Genomic DNA, 21475 nt, shown 5'->3' with positions numbered 1-21475 from the left:
GTCAAGGACACTTAAAGTATACGACCTTGGCAGAGGCCCAGGGTAAACAACAATTAAATAACAAGCTATGTACCCTGAAGACAGGGAGCAGGTTTTAAATTTAAGAAAAGACATCTTTCTCATGCTCAGAGTGCTGACAGCATGAACACACACACACACACACACACACACACACACACACACACACACAGAAATGATGAGACGACACACTTGGTAAAATGCATTATTTTACTCATACAACCTGTACCTCTACTAACACCCAACCAGTCACAAGCTTCCTGTTTGCTATCCCTTATTAAGAGGTCCCATATTCTCGTGGGACTCCAGCCAAACCAGACAGGTCCCCTAAATATAGCAGGAGGCCTGGAAGGGGAAGGGAATGACTTAGGATCCCACCACACCTCCCTGGAAACAGAAACCCACCACAGACAGACAGACGGACAGACAGACAAGAGCCTGGGAGTAGAACCCACCTCACTCTTGGTTCTCCCCCCTTTGCACCCACTCAAAAAGAAAGTCAAACACTGGCTATGCAGACCCAAGCCCACCCACCCACCCATAGCAGCGTTTGTGGGGACCTCCACCCTTTTTGCAACGGGTGGCCCCAAGGTGACTTCCTATGGCTCTTCTTTACTTTGGTTTGCTCCTGGCCAACTCGGCACCCTCTTCCTTCCCTCAGCCTTCCAGCTCGGTCACTCTGCATCTTCTATCACCTACTCGGACCATCTCTTTCTCTCTCTCGCTCTCTGCTTTCCAGCCTCCCTGCTCCAGGGCTTCTTGGGGAAGCAGCATCATGGGCACCTTTCTCCCAGCGAGGGCCCCACTAGGCCCTGTCTGCCCAGCACAAGGGACTCACACAGCTGCGCCACTCTCTTTGAGGTCAGGGGCTGAGCGCTGCCGTCTCATTCGTGGAGGGGTAGTGTATGGTGGGTAGCGGGGCCCTGGCCGCTGGGCTGGGTAAGGTTGGGGCTGCTGGGGGTAATAGTTGTGCTTTTTGGGCTGGAAGTGCTGGGGTTCTGGCTGTGTAGAACCCCCTCCCCGAGATCGGCTCCCTCCATCCAGGGAATTCCTGCGAGGGCGGTGGGGCCTTCGGGGACTTGGAGGCCTGCGGGCAGGGGGCGCTGGGGGTGCAGTAACCTCCTCAGGGGGCTGGGGAGCGGGGACCTCTCCACTCCCTACTCCTGGCCAGGACTCCCTATGCTGAGGGTTGCTCTTGAAGGGGAAGCGCAGCTTGCAGTCGTGGGGGGGCACAAAGCGGGCTGGAGGCCTGCGCAGTCCCCCACCCCGGCCCCCAGAGCCTTGCAGTCCCTGCAGCCGCAGCTGCTCCTGCTTGAGCCAGCGCAGGCGGCCACGACGGAAGGCAGGATCCTCCTCCATCAGCCTGGACACCCGTTCCCAGCTGGACAGGGGTGGTGAAGCGGGCCGGGCAGCTGGTGAGTGGTCATTGGGCACTGCCTCCTCTACTGCCTCTGAGCCTTCTGGTGGGCCCCAGGTGACCATACTTGATTCTTCATTGTCATCTTCAAGATCCTGGGAGAGGGAGTAAGAGAAAAGAGATGTGAAGAGAGCGGAGTCCCCAGGGCATGTGGATTCAAGAAGGACATTAGAAGAACCTAGAGTGACTGACCAGATGGGACCTAGAGTATGGTTTGGAGACAATGAAGCTAGGACAATGGCAGGAGTGTGGGCCTACCCACTAAATAGTATGAGCTCAATCCTGTCTGCCACCTCTTAGCTGTGTGGTCTCTGTTAGTGACCTTCTCTTCAGCAGTCCCACCTCTGTAAAAGCGCCAGTAATAAAAGCACTTGCTACCAAGTGCTGAGCTTCTCTTCAGATGGAGAACAGAATAGGGAAGGACAGGAAGCCTGCTAAGGGGGGGCCACCATGAATTCACTGAGAAGTCAGTACTTGAGTCAAGGCCTATAGGAGTAAGAAGCAAGCTGTGTGGCTGCTGAGGGAAACCAGCCAGGCCAACCGACCAGCAGTACAAAGGTCTGGAGATATGGGCATGCCCAACAAGTTGGAGGGACTGGAGTGGAGTAGGTGAGGGGGCACAGCCAGAAGCCACACTGAAGAGGAAGTCTTTGGCAACCTCAAGCCCTAACTACAACCATCTGTGGTGTCCCTAAGAAGGTGGCTGGAACAGAGCAGAAAATGCTTGTAATATAACCTCAGTGGCTACCACATTACCAGGCATATGGCAGACACTCCAATGTGTGTATGTTGAATGAATACATGCAAAGGAGGGAGAGATGACAGTATCACCCTCAGTCTCTAGCAGAGCGATCAGAGGGGAGGCCAGTTATATGTACACACAAGAACAGGCTTCCAATAACCACTGTGTACCCTCCATTAGTGGTTCCCAAAGGCCACTGTAATTCAGAAACACCTTGGGAGCTTATTAGCTACAGATCACCAAAATACAGATTAGGTATGCTGGGTTGGTGAATGTCACAATCAGTCCTTTTGTTTGATTTTTGAGTGGTAGCTCAAGCTGGTCTTGAACTACTGATCCTCCTATGTCTATCTCCCAAGTGCTAGGATTATAGGCACATGCCAAGCATACATAATCGAGAATCTGTACGGTGTATGCATTTGTGCAGGAATATGCATATGTGTGCAAGTGTGTGTAGACCAGAAGACAACCTCTGTGTCCTCCTCATGGATCTACCATGTTTTTAGAGAAGGGTCCCTTACTGTCCCAGGACTCTGGAAGTAGACTAGGCAGACAGCCAACAAGCACCAGGGATCCATGTCCACTCCTTGCCTACAGCACCAGGATTGTAAGGTAAGTGTGCAGCACTATACCCAACTACTACTTCCTCCTCCTCCTCCTCCTCCTTCTTCCACAGGGTTTCTCTGTGTAGCTTTGGAGGCTGTCCTGGAACTCACTCTATAGACCAGGCTGGCCTCGAACTCACAGAGATCCGCCTGCCTCTGCCTCTCAAGTGTCGGGGTTAAGGGAGTGTGCCATCACTGCTGGGCTATATTCCCAATTTGTTTATGTGGGTTCTGGGGATCAAACTCAGCTCCTCATGTTTAGGAGACAAGCATTTACCAATGGAAGCCTGTAGAATCTACTTCATTTATTTATTTGCCTGTGTGTATGTTTATGCTCCAAGTGTATAGCACCTACACTTGGAGGGCACCGGGGTTCCAAACAACTATGAGCTGCCATGTGGGTGCTGGGACCGGAACTCTGGTCCTCCGAATTAGGAGCAGCTTAATGGCTGAGTCTTCTCTCCAGCCCATATACAAACTATTTTTAGTATCATTCTGGAGATTGTGAAACGTGATTCACAAACTATCAAAAAATAAACCCTACTGAACTTCAGGAAGCCTTTTCAAAAGACAGAGAAGGAAGTTGGGAAGTGAGATGGAAGCTGCAGGAGCCTGAAAGGCAAGCAAGGCTGAGGAGGGGAAGGAAGAAGTGGCCAGCAGGCGTTCCTACCTGGGTCAGTGGGATGACCCTCTCCATGCGGAGCATCCGGTCCCGGAGGGCCTGCAGCTCTCGGTCCTTGCTGCTGTTCTGCAGCTTCACTTCCTGCAGAATCCCTGTCAGCTTGTCAATGTGAGCCCGGAGGTCTTCTACCTCTGCTCCCCGGGCTCCTTCCTCACCGCCACCTCCACCACCTCCACCTCCTTCCTCTTCACCCACAGTATCCCAGACATCCCTGGCCACAGCTCTCCAGGCATCACCAGGGCCCTCAGGCTTGCCATAGGTGCGACACAGCTCCCTCATCTTGAGGGCAGCCAGGGCCTCAATTTCTGCCCGTCCATGACGGAAGTCGGCCAGGGCCACCTCGTAGCATATCTCCTTGACTGCTTGCATCTTCAGGTCAGCCATGGTGGCCCATCGGGGGTCTTTGCCCTGCAGCCTCCGCCGCTGAGGGATCTGATAAACTCTACGAGGGGCCCTGCGCTTGCCACTACTGGGCAGGCCACAGCGCTTCACAATGGTCTGGACTGTGGTAGGAGGCAGTTGCTCCCGCAAGGAGGAAATCAGCCTCCAGCTCTCTTCACAAGAGCGCTTGTCAGAGTCTTCCCCACTGTCAGAGTCTGCATACTGGGGTGGGCCAGAGAGGAGAGAGGAAGAGGACTAAGGACACCTCAGAGACCATCCTTGTACCAAAGACATGGGAGGCACCCCATTAGTGTATCTGGACTAAAGACCCTTTCTACCTCTTAGTGTACCTTGCAGGGACCAGTCTGGACCGCAAAGCTACGTCTGATGGATTAACCACTTACAATAGCAGTTGGCAAGTGGGGGTAATAGCAGCAGTTAATAGAGTCCTGGGTTTTGTGCATATATGGTCATGTGCCACTTAAATACAGAGAGTGTTCTGATAAACGTGTCCTAAAGTGATCTTATCATTGTGTGAGCATCACAGACTGAACCAACACAAATCAAGGCAGCTACACATTATTTGCTGATATGATCTCATGGGACCACCCTGTGCATATGATATGTCATCGACAGTATTGTCATTATGCAGCAAATAACTAAGTATTACTCCTAGGTTAAAGACTTTAAACTCCATTGAAGGAACAAGTTTACATAAATAATGGCACTTGGAAGTGATCTAAAGGGGCCCAGGGTCACTGGAGTCTAAGGAGCTTTGTCAACTGGAATGTTAGTCCCCTGTACATCGCTATGTTTTTTTCTAGTTCACATTTCTCTCCTAACTTTTCCTCCTAGATGCCACCTAAATGATACCAACCGTAAAGCTAGGAGGCTGAGATGATGCCAGTCTCACTGTTCATCTACCCACTACCCCTCTCTCCCAGGCTCCGCCCACCCTGCTGTGCCCCAACTTGCCCCTCACCAGCCGCTGCTGCTCCAGCAGAAGGTCAGCCTCTTCCTTTTCTTTCCGGTATTGATTCTCCAGGTCCTGTAGCCTGGGGTCAGACAGAGGGAAGAAGAAGGTGTGAGGGTCTCTGGAGCTGCCTTGGAGGGTATCGGCTACAGCAGGATGCTGGGGTCGCATGTCTTAGAGAGACCTGTGGGGACCCCTGTACCTCTTCTCCATTTCCAGCTTGATATCTATGCCTTGCTGTTCCAGCAGCTCTTTCTGAGCAAAATTCCAGTCCACAGGCTCAGAGGGAGGTCCTGGGGGTGGGGGCACCCCTCGTTCTCGTTCAAGCCGTGCTTGCTCCGGGTGATTGAAGCGGAAAACATGGTTCTTGCCCATTACAATCCTGTTTCCTGGAGATGGGAAGAGGGGTGAGTAGACTTGCTCACCCACAGCAGCAAACCATCCCCAGGTCCTTGATTCCAGGGGACCTGACACCCTATCTCCTACTACCCCCAAAGGTGGGAGCAATCAGAGTCAACACACCTTTGCTGACCCCTGGAAATACCTGCTTACTAAGGTAAGCTGCTGGGGAGAAGGCTTCCCATGTCCCCAGGGAAGCAAGAGAACCAATACATCCCCCTTGGTTTGTCCTGCAGCTCCTTCCTATGTCCATGCTCTTCCCAACTATCCCAAGTTCGTAGGTCCCCAGAAAGCCCTGCCCTAGCACTCTCTAGGAAGGTCATGTCCCCAACCTGTACTCTACAACACATCTTTGTGTACGTATGGTACTGGGAATTAAACCCAGGGCCTTGCTCATGCTAGGCAAGCGCTCTACCTCTGAGCTATGTCCCCAGCCTCTGCAACACGTCTTCTACCTGACTTCAGCACCAGCGGCTCCGTCACGAGCTTCCCATTGACATATGTCTCAGCTCCTTCACAAGGCTCCAATGTGACCATCACTGAGTGGAGGGGAAAGGAGGGGGAAAGATTAGACTCTCAGAAAGCTGGACTATGGTCAGATTCCCACCGTGTCTCACCCCCAAAGCACGCATGCACCACCAGTTCCACCCCCAGTACCTGCAGGGGTGCCACAGCCCCTCTGGTGGCAGGCAGCACAGGAAAAGAAGAGCAGAAGGAGGGTTAGAGACCCTACTATGACTCCCAGAAGCCTCCGCAGTGGTTCCTACTGACCCACCGCCATGCCCCCTAACCACAGCTTAGAAACTGTCATTCTCAGAAGACTTCTTTAACAGCAATCGACAGGACAGAGGCCCCATCACTGCCTCCCATGTGTCCATTCCTACTCCCCTCGTTAACATTACCCCTAGGGAGGTTGGATGCCTCCAGGAGGCCCTCTACCTGATGCATCTTACAAATGGCTGCCATCTGATTAACCTTCTCAAGTCACAACCAATATAGGATAAAACTAAGTCAATCCAACTCTAGCCAGACATAGTGCCACACATCTGAATCTCCATTACTTAGGAGGCTGATGCTGAAGGACTGCTCAAAGTTTGAGAGCTAGCCTGAACTACATAATGAGTCTGAACTCAGCCTGGGCTACATAGTAAGACCCTGCCTCAAAAATACAAAAACAAGCCACGCAAGGGTGGTGCACACCTTTAATCCCAGTATTCAGGAGGCAGAGACAGGTGGATCTCTGAGTTTGAGGCCAGCCTGGTCTACAGAGAGAGTTCTAGGAGCCAGGGCTATACAGAGAAACTGTCTCAACAAACAAAAAAGTGGTATTCTATTTTCACTGGAAGACCCACAAGTTCCAAAGACCTGGTGTCTAATGACTGCTGAGCCAGAGACATTCAGCAAATTATCTAACATTGAGGATCTTCTATAGATTGGGATAATGAAGACTTTATTCACAGAGTAGTTGAAAATATAATAATCATAATATGCAAACAAGACTTTTTATTCATTTATTTGGCTTTTTGAGGCAGGGTTTCTCTGTGTAATAGCCCTGGCTGTCCCAGACTTGCTTTGTAGACCAGGCTGGCCTGGAACTCAGAGATCCACCTGCCTCTAGCATGTGGGGACATGCTAGGATTAAAGCTGTGTGTCACCATGCTTAGACTTTTTGTTTTGTTTTGTTTTGTTTTTTTGGGGGGGGGATTTTTTTCTAGACAGGGTTTCTCTGTGGCTTTGGAGGCTGTCCTGGAACTAGCTCTTGTAAACCAGGCTGGTCTGGAACTCACAGAGATCCGCCTGCCTCTGCCTCAAGAGTGCTGAGATTAAAGGCGTGCGCCAGCCCATAGACTTTTTACTATTTATTGACTTTGTGTGTGTGTGTCAGAGAGAGAGAGAGAGAGAGAGAGAGAGAGAGAGAGAGAGAGAGAGAGATTGAATTTAGGGCTCTACAACTAACCTATATCCTCAGCCCAACTTTTTTACTTTTTTAGACAGGGTCTCACAATGTAGTTCTGGCTGTCCTGGAACTCACTATGTAGACCAGGCTGACCTCAAACTCACAGAGATCCACCTGCCTCTGCCTCCCAAGTTCTGGGATTAAAGGCGTGTACCATCAAGCCTGGCTCTCAGCCTAAATTGCCTTTTTATTATTTACACTAAAAGTAATTGAGAAACATGAAAACTAGGACCAATTATAGCATCAGACAGAGAAACAGACTATTGGTCTACCACTGATGCAGAGGGAGGACTGGGGTAGCACAAAGCCCAGTTTAAGGACAGAGGACTGGCAAGGCTCCAGTGAGTGTGGAAATTCCCAGGTGATGCATGATGGGTCACTTAGATGTCAATGGCCAGAGGGAGACATACCTAAGGGCATCACTGCGTGTCTGGGAACAGCAGGCACGGGGGGGGGGGGGGGGGGGGGGGGGGGGACACGACACTTATTTCCCACTATGCCCCAAAACATATTCATTAATTTACCAAACATTATGTTCCTACTATATGTCAGGTAAAAAAGATAAAAACCCCTAACACCTGCTCTCACAAACCTTAACCTAGCTGTTAAGGCAGATGGTAAATAGGATAATTTAAGGCCAGTGAGATGACTCACCAGGTACAGGCGTTTGCTGCCATGCTTGACAACCCAAGTTCAGTCCTCCCAGTTCACATTGTAAAAGGAGAGAACTGACTCCTCAAAGTTGCCCTCTGATCTCCACACACAAGGGAGCACATAAATGTAAACACATTACATCTACATTACAATATTTAAACAAGATAATTCCAACAATTCTCTTTTGGAGGGCGGGTGGCTCAAGACAGTTTCTCTATGTAGCCCTGGCTGTCCCAGAACTCACTCTGTAGACCAGGCTGGTCTTGAACTCACAGATAGAGTTCAAGACCAGCCTCTGCCTCCTGAATGCTGGGAGTAAAGGTGTGCACCACTACCGCCTGACAATTCTAACAATTTTTTTAAATTTATTTATTTTTATTTTATGTGCATTGGTGTTTTGCCATGGGTGTCAGGTCCCCTGGAACTGGAATTACAGACAGTTGTGAGCTGCCATGTGGTTGCTGGGAATTGATCCCAGGTCCTCTGGAAGAGCAGCCAGTGCTCTTAACCACTGAGCCATCTCTCCAGTCCCCTAACGATTTTTAAAAGCAGATAATCTAAAGATTTCTCTAAAAAGAAAATGGGACCCAGGTGTGGTGACTGCTGCAGACCAGTCAGGGCAGACTCTTTGCTGCTCTTTCTTGAGACAGGGGGACAGCTGAGGGTGGTGACACATGCCCATGATCCCAGCATGGGAGGTGGGGATATGGAGAGCAGAAAACCATAAATCTGCGCTGGGATCCAATTTTGCTGTTTTTTAGGGCAAATTATCTAACCCTAGTGCCTGTGATGTTTCACATGTGAGCTGAGTGAGACGATTCAAAGAGAAAAATAGTAAATAACTACTACAACATGCTCTGATGCCTGCATCTTCTCTATCTGTCTCTGGTCAAGTCTACGTCTGTTGTAAGAACAACAGTTGAGATGAACTTAACCTTCACGGCCTACCTCTGGGTCACAGAAACACTGGCTGTTTTTCCCTGTGATTTATGTAACAGTCTTGTACATGTTATGTCTGTCACCTCCTCCAATACATTATGCACTCCTGAAATATGGGCTTGCCCCATAAGGCCTCACAAACTTTAATATCTCCCTTCCCAAGCCTATGGCCCAAGATAACCACAGAACAGGAACTTGGCAATAACTCACTGATCAGAACTGATTCAACAGCTTTCAGCCCTGAATGCAGGAAGCAATTGTTCACCACTGGGGACCTGAACTAGACCAGAATAACTGTGTCATCTGCTGACCCTGAACTGAAATCAAATGTCTTAAACCTAAAATGTATGCCACATGATAGTTGGTTTTTCTTCTTCTTTTCTACCACAGTCTCCACTACACACACTGCCAAACTCCTGGGCTCCAGTGAGCCTCCTGTCTCTCCTCATGTGGCTGTGACTACAGGCAAGTGCACATGGCTGTCTTATTCTTAGTTCCTCCTGCACAAGCATGGACCTGAGTTTTGTATCCCTGGCACCTATATAAGAACTGGCTATTGCCAGGTGGTGGTGGCACATGCCTTTAATCCCAGCACTCTTGAGGCAGAGGCAGGCGGATCTCTGTGAGTTCCAGACTAGCCTGGTCTACAAGAGCTAGTTCCAGGACAGCCTCCAAAGCTACAGAGAAACCCTGTCTCGAAAAACAAAGAAGAAGAAGAAGAAGAAGAAGAAGAAGAAGAAGAAGAAGAAGAAGAAGAAGAAGAAGAAGAAGAAGAAGAAGAAGAAGTGGCTGTGGTGACCTCACCAGAGCACCAGAGGGCTGGAGGAAGGGCAAAAGGTGGCTCTTTGGAGCCACTGGCCACCCAGTGAGCTTTTAGGTTCACTGAGAGACCCTGTCTCAAAAAAAAAAAAAAAAAAAAGTGGAAAAAATGACTAAGGAGGACAGCTAATGTCAATCTCTGGCCTCGATATGAACACACCACACACCCATATGCACACTCCCACACACATATCCACACAAACACACACACCACTTACACATAAAAAGTGCTGAAAGCCAGCTATGGAGCCTATAATCCCAGCCTTTAGGAGGCTGGGGGAACAGACTTAAGAGTTTGAGGTCAATCTGGCCTACACAGAACCCAAAGCAAACGGAAAATGCACTGGAGCTAAGGACTCACTGGCAGTGAACAGGGCTCCGGGCTTGCCCAGTGGGCATACAGCTGAAGCCCCGGGTTCAGTCTCCAACAGCATAAAACAAACACTCTAAACTGTACAATGTTTTGTCACTATGCCAAACAGTCGCCCTCAGAACCTGGGATTCTTTTTTATTTGGTTGTTGCTTTCTTTTTTTTATAGACAGGTCTCCCTTTGTAGCCCTGACTGTCCTGGGACTTGCTAAGTAGATGCGACCGGCCTCGAACTCACTGAGATTCTCCTGCCTCTGTTTCCCTAAATGCTGGGATAAAGACATGCGACACCACGCCTGACTAGAGCTTGGGATTCTTAAAAGCTTTACAGTTATAGTAAGGGCTAAAGGTCCTGAAAGCTTTGGAACCACAGAGACACCTAGGTCCTTTAGTTCTGAGAAACCTTTGTCAACATATCTGCATCAACCCATTTACCAGAGGCAAGTTTAGACTTCCCACTGAAACAAGTATAGGTTTCAAACACAATAACCACAGTGCTCTCTAAGGTAAAAGGGGGAAAAAAAGAAGGAAGGCAATATGTCTATTTCCTCACTACCCAGCTCCCTCTCTGGTGTTCAGCAATGTGTGACTTGTGTCTCAAGACTCCAGTTGCTCTCCAGCCAAGCACAGAGCCAGCCCTCCACCCGCACACTGCTTACCCAAGAGCTCAAAGCTTCAGAGGGAGAGGCTGCACCCCTCCTTTTATGGCTCACTTCCCAGGACCAGACTCAGGACTCTGTGTGTGGAACACAAGACGCCCCTCTCTATGCTAGCCACTCTACTCTCACCTCCCAGCCATTACCTTCTCCATCAGGCTGCGGGATGCTGCGGAAGAGACAGTGTTGCTCCCGGATGAATTGTCCAGTCAACTTGATGTCCACATCCACCTGGCCAACCCTGGGGGAGCAATGACCAACATTTTCTAAGCATGTTCAGTATTTGCCAAGTGTTTGCCAAGTGCCTCCTGAGCACCGCCAGCTCATCCATCTCCATGAGTCAAGTGTCATTCTCATTTCATAGACAAGGAAGCTGGGGTTCAGGGAGGGGAACTTGCCAACATCACACAGCTAAGCAATAGTGAAGCTGGGATTTGAGCCCAGGCATCCCTGATCTTTAAGACCATGTCGTACATCTGCACATTATGCAACAAAGGGGAAATGCCAGCCTGATGTGGATGGGCATCCTTACACCTTTAACTATAGGAGGTTTTGAGCCCTGGGGTTTGGTTAGCAACAGCTATTCAAACCACCTGGCCCAACCCTGGAGTCTACAATGTGGGCACCGGCCCTCAACAGCATGGGGCCAGGCAAGGTTTCCTTTTCCCTGCCCCCAGTGTCTCAGCAATGGTGTTAGGAGCTAAGGAAGCAGCAGTCCATTTCCTGTAAGTTCTTCTGCCCCAGTAAACACTCCCCCAGGGGCCATCCCCACCATGGTGCCAAGAAACCCTTCACCAAATGAAGACTAGTTGCTGATCGAGGGGCCTCAACAGTTTAGGTGGGAAAGGAGTTAGGCATGCACACCTATGATCTCAGTATCTGGGAGGTTGACACATAAGGATTTCGAATTTAAGTTATCCTGGGCCACAAAGCAAGACCCTGTCTCAGAAAGGGGGTGGGAATGAAGTACTGATCTTACAGAGGACCTAAGTTTGGTTCCCAGTACCCATGTCAGGTAGCTCACAACCACCCATAACACCAGCTCCAGGGGAGCCAACACGCTCTTTTGGTCTCTGTGGGCACACCTGCCCACATGTGGTACTCACTGACACAGACACACACGCATAAATAAAAATAAAATCTTAAAAGAAAAGAAAGCTGAAAGAGCAATCAGGGAGGCAGCTGTCCAAAGACCCGGAGTATCTCCAGGGGCCACCAGACAAACAGAGTCACAATGATCAATGTGACAGTCCTTCTGCAGTCACACCCTGAAGATTTCTAAGTGTATTTACCTTGTGACACCATCTTTGATGTGGTAGAGGAGACACTCAGACATCAAGGGGTCCTCATTCAGATTTACCAGGTGGGGAGTCTGTGGGTAAAGGGGGAGAGGCAGTCAGGGCAGAAGGCTCACAATATCCAGCAAGAGTGGCCACAGAGAAAAAGGGGGTGGAGGAGGAGAGGACACCTCTCCTGTTTTGATACTGCTCACTGATCATCCTGCTCTCATTGTATGGGAGCTCTCCGTCCTCCATCCTGCCCTAGGAGCATCTCTGGTTCCCAACTCTCACACAAGCCTCTTCTCCTCACAACCAGGCTAAAAAATGCCATCCTCACCACATACCCCACCCTCCAGTTGGTAACCCATCCTGAAGCCACCTACAAAGAGACAGGCTCCCTGACTAGAAGCCTTGGATTCCCCCTACACCACTATTTTCTTGTGTCCTTCCTATTCTCCAAGTCCCATCACTTCTTGCCACAAAATCTACCTTGCAATTTCCAGAGAGTAAGAGAAGGGACTAGGTCAGAAGACTGGTACACTCCACCTTTTAAAATTACTTTTAATAATTTAAAAACCAAGTGGCTGGAGAGATGGCTCAGTAGCTAAGAGCACTGACTGCTCTACCAGAGGACCAGGGTTCAATTCCCAGCACCCACATGGCTGCTCACAGCTGTCTGTAACCCCAATATCTGAAATCCTCAAAGACACACATGCAGGCAAAAAAAAAAAAAAACAAATGCATGTAAAATAGGAATAAATAAATTTTTAAAAAAGTATCATTTTCCATTTTAAAATCAAGAGTTGAGCAATGGGCCAGGCAGTGGTGGCACTCGCCTTTAATCCCAGCACTCTGGAGGCAGAGGCAAAAGGGTTACAAGTTCCAGGACAGGATGGGGTACATGGCATGGCCCTGTCTATAAACAAACAAAGAAAACGTGTTTCTTGCAGCAGCAGACTCTTCATCTACCCTAGCCACTTCCCTTCCTTGGGCCTACCCACCTAAGGCCAGGATCACTTACTCCTACACCTGTCCCTGCCCACAGCTTCCCAGAACAAAACCACCCAACTGTTTCTTGGCCTCTGGCTATCTCAGTATAAAATCGACCCAAAACACTTGGCTGATCTTTATGCTGCTTTGTGCTGGAGATGGAATCCACTGCCTGCATCCACAGCACCTGCTCATGTCTCTCTTACACCACCCCTGCCCTCCCCAGTACCCACCTCTGGGTACACACGGAACTTGCTCCCTCTATGCTCTTCTATGCCACTCCAGTAAAAGACCCCTTCCATATGGTTGCTGGGTCCACAGCCCTGAGCCAGCCCTCTTCAGGCCTACATGACTTTAGGGTTTTCCAGACCCCATCCCCAAGACCTCTTAGTTGACAGTCCCATCAGACTTGAGCTCTGCTTTACATTCTGGCTTCCCTGGGCCTCCTCCATATCAGAGTCATCCCACACGTCCAAGCCTCTTTTGAGGGTCTTTTCCCCAAGTCTGTGCTCCTGCCCAGTGTACTGCTGAACACTCCAGAAAGAAGCCTTCTGCACCCGACTGCTGAGGAAGTTATCCCTGCCATGCTCCCATTCCCCAGCACAGCCTATTCACCATCTCCGCCTACACTCCCACCTGCCAAAATCATTTACTACATGCCCTTCTGGGTCTGTCTCAAATGCCACTTCCTTGAAGCTCTCCTAAGCCCTCCAGTCAAGGAAGCCTTCATTCTACAAGCTTCTAACTCACCTCAGGGAGGTTCTGGGTAGGACAGGGATGAGTCACACACACTCATGGTTGACTGTCCTGTTAGGAAGTCAGAGCCAACTCGAGGAGACAAGACTTGTGTGGAACATCACTCACTACAAATGGGAAAAACGACCTGGGCATGGGCATGTCTTTAATCCCAGCACTCAGGAGGAAGAGGCAAGCAGATCTCTGAGCTAGAGGCCATCCTGGTCTACACAGTAAGTTCCAGGCCATCTAAGGCTACATAGGGAGGCCCTGTCTCGACAAAAAAATAAATAAATAAATGTGTGTGGGGGAGGGGGGGTGAGTGCCTCATAGAAACTGTTGACTTTCTCACACTCCTGTCTTGATTATCTGCTCATTGATTTGTACCCAGGGAGTTGACTGCTGCCCTGTTCTGCAGCAATTCACAAGTAAAGAGAGACAAAGGGCAACTAGGGGAGCTCCCGGCTTTGGAGAACTGTGGGAAAGGCAGCATGGGGTGGGTCTTAGGGAACAAGGAAGGCACTGACATGTAGAAGGAAGAAGTTCCAGAAGGAAGCAATCTGACAGAAGCATGGAAGACAAAAAGCACAGGGCACAGAAGGAAAACAGCTGGGAGCAGAGGCCCAAGACTTCTCTGGGATCCACTCTGCTTGTGTGAGCCCAGGACTGCATCCACAATATCTGCCTGCTTCTCCCTTGGCATTTCACAACTGCCCTTGCCAAACTGCCTCAAGGGACACTCGTGTCTCCTTCCTACATTGCAGCATCAGACCTGTCCTGGGACTGGCAGGCACTGATGGGCCCTGGAAGCAGAAAGTGATCTATCCCTAGGGAGAGAGGACATGATTTGGGGCAGTGCTTTTCAATTTCTGCTCAGCCCAGGAACTCTTTGTTCAAAAGAAACCTTATCTAGAACCTAGGATATCAAGCAGATAAGCAAGGAGCCAATCAGTGCCAGCTAAGGTAGGGAGGCACCGCCCCCACCTCCCCCAGACACTAGCCCTTGAGAAGGAAGCTCAGATTTGAAAATCACTGATTTGGGAAGTCCTTGGGCTTGGTAACAGGGGTCCCAGAAAGAGGAGGCTTTCCCTATCAGTCTTTACTCTATCCAAGACAAACTGCAGCTTTACCCAGCTCTCTACCTAATCATTCCTAAGTTATAACCAGCCCTACCAAACCCGTTCTGCCAGTAAGTCTCACAGCTCTCCCATCTGAGAAATGCCTATCCTGCACCTTAGGACAGGACAAACTATCCCAAAACTCCTGTTCACCAACCACACCAACAAAGTCTGATCCACAGAGGGCATTTGAAAAGCATGAGGGAAGCTAGGCATGGTGGCATATGGCTATATCTGTCACACTTGGGAGGTAGAAGCCGAAGGATCAGCATTAACTACACAGTGAGTTCAAGATCAACCTGGGCTATAGCAAGTTCAAGTCTGGCCTAAGCTACATGAAACATAGCAAAAAAAAAAAAAAAAAAAAAAAAAAAACAAAAACAAAAAAACAAGGGTGGGAATACAGAGTAGTGAAGGGGATGGGCCCTCTTACAGGATGCTCTTGGGAGTATAAATTGGCCTGGCAATAATCTTCAGAGGGCACCTCAGTGATATAGATCAAAATTTTATTCTTATCTATACATGTTAATTAATTAATTATGTGAGGGTGCACTAGCACCTTAGTGCTCATGTGAAGGTCAGAGTCGGTTCTCTCCTTCTTTCTACTTGGTGGGTCACAAGTTCAGGTCCTCAGCTTGGTGGCAAGTGCGTTTACCTGCTAAGCCACCTAGCCAGTGTCTACAGAAAACTTTAAACAACTGCTGGGTGTGGTAGCTAATGTCTGTAATCCCAGAATTTGGGAAACTAAGGAAAGAAGACTATTATCCTGAAGCAGCCTGGACTACATGGTGACTCCCAGGCAAGCCTGAGCTATAGTATAACTGACTCTCTGTCTCAAAAGTATCTAAAATAAATATCTGAAATGTATCTAAAAATAAGCACATAGCCGGGCGTTGGTGGCGCACGCCTTTAATCCCCGCACTTGGGAGGCAGAGGCAGGTGGATCTCTGTGAGTTCAAGGCCAGCCTGGTCTCCACAGCGAGTGCCAGGATAGGCTCCAAAGCTACACAGAAAAACCCTGTCTTGAAAAACAAAACAAAACAACAACAACAAAAAAAAAACCACATAAAGGTACTAAAGAATTAAAAAAAAAAAAAAAGACAAAGGCTAGCCTGAACTGTTTATCGAGTCTGAGATAGGAAATAAAATTAGAAGAAACAGGGCAGAAAGGACACAGCTTTGTCATGTGTCCTTCTTGACATGCAAGCAGGAGGAACTGAGCTTGGATCTCCAACCACCATGTAAATCCAGGGGCAGCAGCATGTGCCTGTAATGCCAGCACTTTGTTGAGGCAGTAGCAGGTGGATCCTTAGGGTGCCTGGCCAGCCAGTCTAAATAATTAGTGAGCTCCCCATTTACCTAGAAGTCTTGTCTCAAAAAAATAAGACGGAGAAGCAATTGAGAAAGACAGAGATGTCTGGCCTTCACCTGGGTACTTGCGTGTATACATGTACATGTACACATGTACACACACACACACACACACACACACACACACACAGGTATATCATTAAGGTCATGGGTTCAATCTCCAGCACTATAAAAAAAAATGAATAAATAAAACAGCCAGGCCGACGGGCAGTGGTGGCGCACGCCTGTAATCCCAGCACTTGGGAGGCAGAGGCAGGCGGATCTCTGTGAGTTCAAGACCAGCCTGGTCTACAAGAGCTAGTTCCAGGACAGCCTCCAAAGCCACAGAGAAACCCTGTCTTGAAAAACAAACAAACAAAAAAAACAGCCAGGCCAGTGCCACACATTTTTAATCCCAGTATTCAGGAGGCAAAGGCAGGTGGATTTCTGTGTATCCAAAACTAGCCTAGTCTACATTAAGATTCAGGCTAGTCAAGGCAACATAGAGACTATGCCTTCAAAATAAAATAAAAATAAAGGACCACCATTTTACTCTAAATACCTACTTCCAAGACTCTATTCTTATAAATAACAATCTCTTGTTTGGGGGACAAGGGAGGGGATAAGGTCTATGTAGCCCTAGCTGACCCAAAACTCCTGACAATTCTCCTGCCTAGGCCTCTGAGTGCTGAGAGTATGGGCACGTACCACCATGCCCAGCTTTTAATACCTATCTATAAGATTACTGGTTGTAGCATCATTTACAGATTCAGAGGTAAAAAAACTAAATGCCTACCAGTAGAAAGATAACTTAATAAACTGCCCTTATCCAACCGAGTAATCTGGCTTCAGCAAATAAAGCGAGTACCCTTTAAAATGGAAAGGCATGCAACCACCGTGGGACAAAGATGAAGTTAGGGCAATGAGCGGCTTGGTGGGTAAAGCTGCTTGCTGTCCAAGTCTGGCAACCTAAGTTTGAGCCCCTAAACCCAGGTGTGCTGGTTAGTTTTAACTTTCAGCTTGGTACACCCAGAGTCAACTAGGAAGAGTCCGAATGAGGAGTTATCTGGATCAGATTCCTGTCTCTTGACTGTTAATGAAGTAGCAAGTTCTGGGTCATGGTAGCAGCCTTCTCGAGGCAGCAGATCCTGAACTATAAGACAAGAGAAAGCTGGAGGTGAGCAGCATCACCAGCTAGGGATTCACTTGCTGCCTCTCTGCAGATGTGACGTGACTTCCCCAAATGATGGACCATAGCCTGGAACTGTAGGCTGAATAAACCCCTCCCTTGCCAATGTTGCTTTTGGTTAGGGTGCTTTATTACAGCAACAGACATGAAACAAGAACGCCGTCCGTGTAAAGGTGGAAGGAGAGAAGAAACTACATGGAGCTGTTACCGACCTCCATGTGAGCACAATGGCGTGCGTGCCCACACACAATAATAAAAAATTTTAAATTTAAGGGATAGAGCAGGATCAGCAAGGTAGCTCAGCAAGTAAAGATGCTTGCTCACACACCACACAAATAATGTAATAAAAAGGAATGAGGTAATGAGATCGGGCTGGAGAGATGGTTCAACTGTTAAGAGCACTGACTGCTCTTCAGGTTCCCAGTACCCACATGGCTATTCATAACCTTCCTTAACTCCTGTCCCACAGGGACCCAACACCCTGTTCTGAACTCTTCGGGCACTGCATATGCATGGCACACATGCAGGCAAAACATCTGTAACACATAAAAAAATAGAAATAAATCTCAAAAATCAGTAAGGTTATGTGTGTATGCAAATGTATAATTAAAGCTTAGTGAGTCCTGCTTTTGGAATTTTCTAGATGGTCTTCACCTCACAATAAAGCCTCTTTGCAGGACCTCTCCTGACTAGCCAGACCACCTATCTGGCACCAACAAATCCCATGTAGACTGACATGCTTTTTGTCTGTTTAGCCTCATGTTATCCCTACCACTCTCTACCCAAGTCTTGTCCATTTTTCAAGCCCCATTTTGCAGACAGTACCTCTGAGTCAGGGCCTCATCTGGGCCTGTTTTGCACCATGTACCAGACAGGCCAGGCTGGTTTCCTGGTGGGACTGGAAGTTCCTGCTCTGCTCAAAATGGCTTCCACATCCTCCTCCATCAACACACACCAGCCAGCTATGCTGGCTTGTTTTTTGTTATAAGTGTATGTGCTGTGTGTCGTCTCCACCCCCACCTCCCAATCTCTACCTCTCTCACTTCTTTCCTACTGAGGATTTAACCCAGAGCCTTGCTAGGCATACACTGAATTAGAACTCTAGCCTTATTTATTTATTTGTTTGTTTGTTTGTTTGTTTGTTTTTAAGCATGGTCTCACTATGTAGCTCTGACTAGCCTGAAACTCACTACATAGACCAGGCTGGCCTTGAACTCACAAAGTGCTGGGATTAAAGGCATGTGCTACCATGCCCTGCCAGCCTTTCATTTTTTTGAGACAGGATCTCAACTATAAAGCTCACACTAATTTTAAACTCACTATGTAGCCCAGGCTGCCCCTGAACTTGAGCTCCTCCTACCTCTGCCACTCAATCTCCGGGTCTGAGATTATAGACTGTGCTACCACATCTGGCAGCTACGATGACTTTTTATTGCCAGTGTTCCTCCTAATTGATCAGTCTCATACCAGTTGATGAAGTATTTTAAGTATTATTTCCTATTTGGGCCTGACCACTCTTTTTTAAATTTTCTATCTATCTATTTATCTTCTATCTATCTATCTATCTATCTATCTATCTATCTATCTATCTATCTATCATTTTTGAGGCAGGGTTTCTCTGTGTAGCCCTGGCTGTCCTGGAACTTACCATGTAGACCAGGATGGCCTGGAGATCCACCTGCCTCTGTCTCCCGAGAGCCTTGATCACACTTGCCTTGCTTCCCTCCTCTTCAGCAAAGCTCTACCATGCACATACCACCTATCTGGCACCAACAAATCCCATGTAGACTGACATGCTTTTTGTCTGTTTAGCCTCATGTTATCCCTACCACTCTCTACCCAAGTCTTGTCCATTTTTCAAGCCCCATTTTGCAAACTACCTTCCTGAGCGATCCAGGTGCTGCATCTCTAGGCCATACGGATGCTTCCAATGAAAACCAACCCTCCTGCACTTCCAACCAAGGTCACATTTACTCCTCCTCTATCTCTTTCCCAAACATCTTCCCTAGTTAGTCTTGTTGAATGTACTTTTCTTTAATCTCAGCATGCAGGAGGCAAAGGCAGGTGGATCTCTGTGAGTTCAAGGCCAGCCTGGTCGACGGAGCAAGCTCCAGGACAGCCAGAGCTACACAAAAAAAACTGGTCTCAAAAAAGCAAAAACAAAACAAACAACAAACTTTTTTTTTCTTTTTGATCTTTCAAGAAAGGATTTCTCTGTGTAACAAAGCCAGCCCTAGCTGTCCTGGCACTCACTTTGTAGACCAGGCTAGCCTCAAAATCACATAGCTCTGCCTGCCTCTGCCTTCCGATTGCTGGGATTAAAGGTATGTGCCACCAACACCCAGCTCAGTTAACTTTTCAAGTAGATAGCGCATGCACAGCACCAGTGCTTCCCAGGCCCTCTTCCTCTCTCCTGAAGAAGCCAGGAGACTAATTCTGCACGTGTACTCCTAGACACACATGCATGTAAGAAGCTGGGTTTTACACAGCTTTGAGGTCCCTCTAGGCAAGGACTGTCATTTTCAATGAACCCTTCAGTAGTTGGCCACAAGCATTTAATATGCACTGACTATCTGATGGATGGAGAAGGCAGAGATGGCCACATAATAGAGGCAGAAGAAGGCAGAGAATGGGAAAAAGATGATGAAGGGACAAGTCAGAGGCACAGAAGCAAAGGATTAGGGTTAGGGCTTCCTCCATACCACATCTAACCCTCTTCTTCAGGCATCCAGAGAGCTCTTTAGGCCTCTTTGCCCAATCCCTCACACACCTTTTTTGGAGAGAAGACACCCACAGTACCACCATCCTCCCGGACAGCCACGCCCATCTCGGCCAGCAATGCTTCTCTGTGAGCAAGAGAAAGACAAACATCAACCTCATCACTGCCGTCCACACCCTTTCCCTGCTGAGGCGCCCACCTGTGCACCCTTGCCCCTCATACCTACCTCTCCATTCTCAGAGCTTCTGTCTTACGAAGCTTCTCCTCCCAAGTCTCATTCAGCTCAGCGATAATCTTCTCTGTCTCCTGGGGACATCAGGACAGACAGAAGGCAAGTTCAGGACAGTCCTGGACCAACACCTACCACAGAGACGACTATACTCTTGAAATTCCTTCCTCTATTTCAGCCTTGGTTTTGAAGAAATGAAGTTGGAGCAGCACCCAGACCACCAGTGTTGGCTTCGCTTCCCACCTGCAGCCTCTCCATGGCCTCCTCAGGCCCAATCTGGGGCTCAGCACTGGGGGAAAATGAAGGCTCCAGCTCCCCATTGTGTGGAGGAGGAGATGAGGGTGAAGCTGGGGCCGGAGGAGATGACACAGCTGGCAGAGCCCCTCCAGGACTCCCCTCTTCCACCTTCAGACCTGGGAGGGAGAAAAGGAGAAGGAGGCTAAGATAGAACTGATCAGAGACAAGAGAGGGCAAGAGGGCCACAGAGAACTACAGAAGACATCTGGGCAACTTGCCACCAGGGTGGTGGCCCTCCTAAGCGACAATGGCAGCAGCTGAGACCCCAGGGATCAAGAACCTCATTCTTGTATGAAGTGAAGCTGCCCATTTTTTTCTACTGTTAAAGACTTCTACCATCAGAAAGCTCTGAGCTGTGTTGAGCTGAAGAGGCCCCATACCATGTGCACCTAGCCTTTTAAGTTCTGCCCATACACTTCCTTTACGAGACAACTTATCTACCTTATCCTCCTTCCCTTCCCAAGAACTCTTATTCTCCCCACTGTGCCCCTCAGGATGCTATCCTCAGTGAGATGGCCCTTAAGACACAGGGTGAGCACCTGATCCAGTTAACATAGAATATATATAATATATATATATATATATATATATATATATATATATATATTCTCACTCGCATGGACATTAATTCTTTTTTTTTTTCCTTTTACAAATATGGAATGTGAAGCAGAAGCAGAAATTCACAGCTAAGCACTAAGCAGAACTCCTGGAATCCAGTTGTAGAGAGGGAGGAGTAAGGAGCAAAGGGGTCAATAGCATGCTGGGGAAACCCACAAAACAGCTGACCTGAGCAAGTGGGAGCTCACGGACCCCAGTCAGGCAGCTAGGGAACCAGCATAGGACCGAACCAGGCCCCCTGAATGTGTATGTCAGTTGCGGGGGGGATCAACAATCTATGGGACCTCAGGCAGTTGAACCAGATTTATCCCTAGTGCACAAATGGGCTTTGGGAGCCC

General features: G+C 48.6%; 1 protein-coding gene across 1 annotated transcript in view; it reads right to left on the bottom strand.

Moving 5' to 3' along the window:
* Window positions 1–209: 209 nt before the first annotated feature.
* Window positions 210–21475, bottom strand: part of Kif1c (kinesin family member 1C) — a 29326-nt gene continuing 8060 nt past the window's right edge. Inside the window, exons 14-23 of the mRNA XM_027426890.2 lie at window positions 20466–20635; window positions 20220–20299; window positions 20045–20120; window positions 11905–11984; window positions 10759–10853; window positions 5673–5756; window positions 5021–5207; window positions 4828–4900; window positions 3453–4067; window positions 210–1530 (exon numbers count right to left, since the gene is read on the bottom strand). Coding sequence (XP_027282691.1) covers window positions 853–1530; window positions 3453–4067; window positions 4828–4900; window positions 5021–5207; window positions 5673–5756; window positions 10759–10853; window positions 11905–11984; window positions 20045–20120; window positions 20220–20299; window positions 20466–20635 — 2138 coding nt within the window. The 3' untranslated portion in view covers window positions 210–852. The remainder of the gene's footprint in view (window positions 1531–3452; window positions 4068–4827; window positions 4901–5020; window positions 5208–5672; window positions 5757–10758; window positions 10854–11904; window positions 11985–20044; window positions 20121–20219; window positions 20300–20465; window positions 20636–21475) is intronic.

The sequence above is a fragment of the Cricetulus griseus genome, chromosome 7, assembly GCF_003668045.3.
Source record: "Cricetulus griseus strain 17A/GY chromosome 7, alternate assembly CriGri-PICRH-1.0, whole genome shotgun sequence".
NCBI lineage: Eukaryota > Metazoa > Chordata > Mammalia > Rodentia > Cricetidae > Cricetulus > Cricetulus griseus.
The sequence above is the reverse complement of the archived record's forward strand: the minus strand, read 5'-3'. Positions and strand labels throughout refer to the sequence as shown.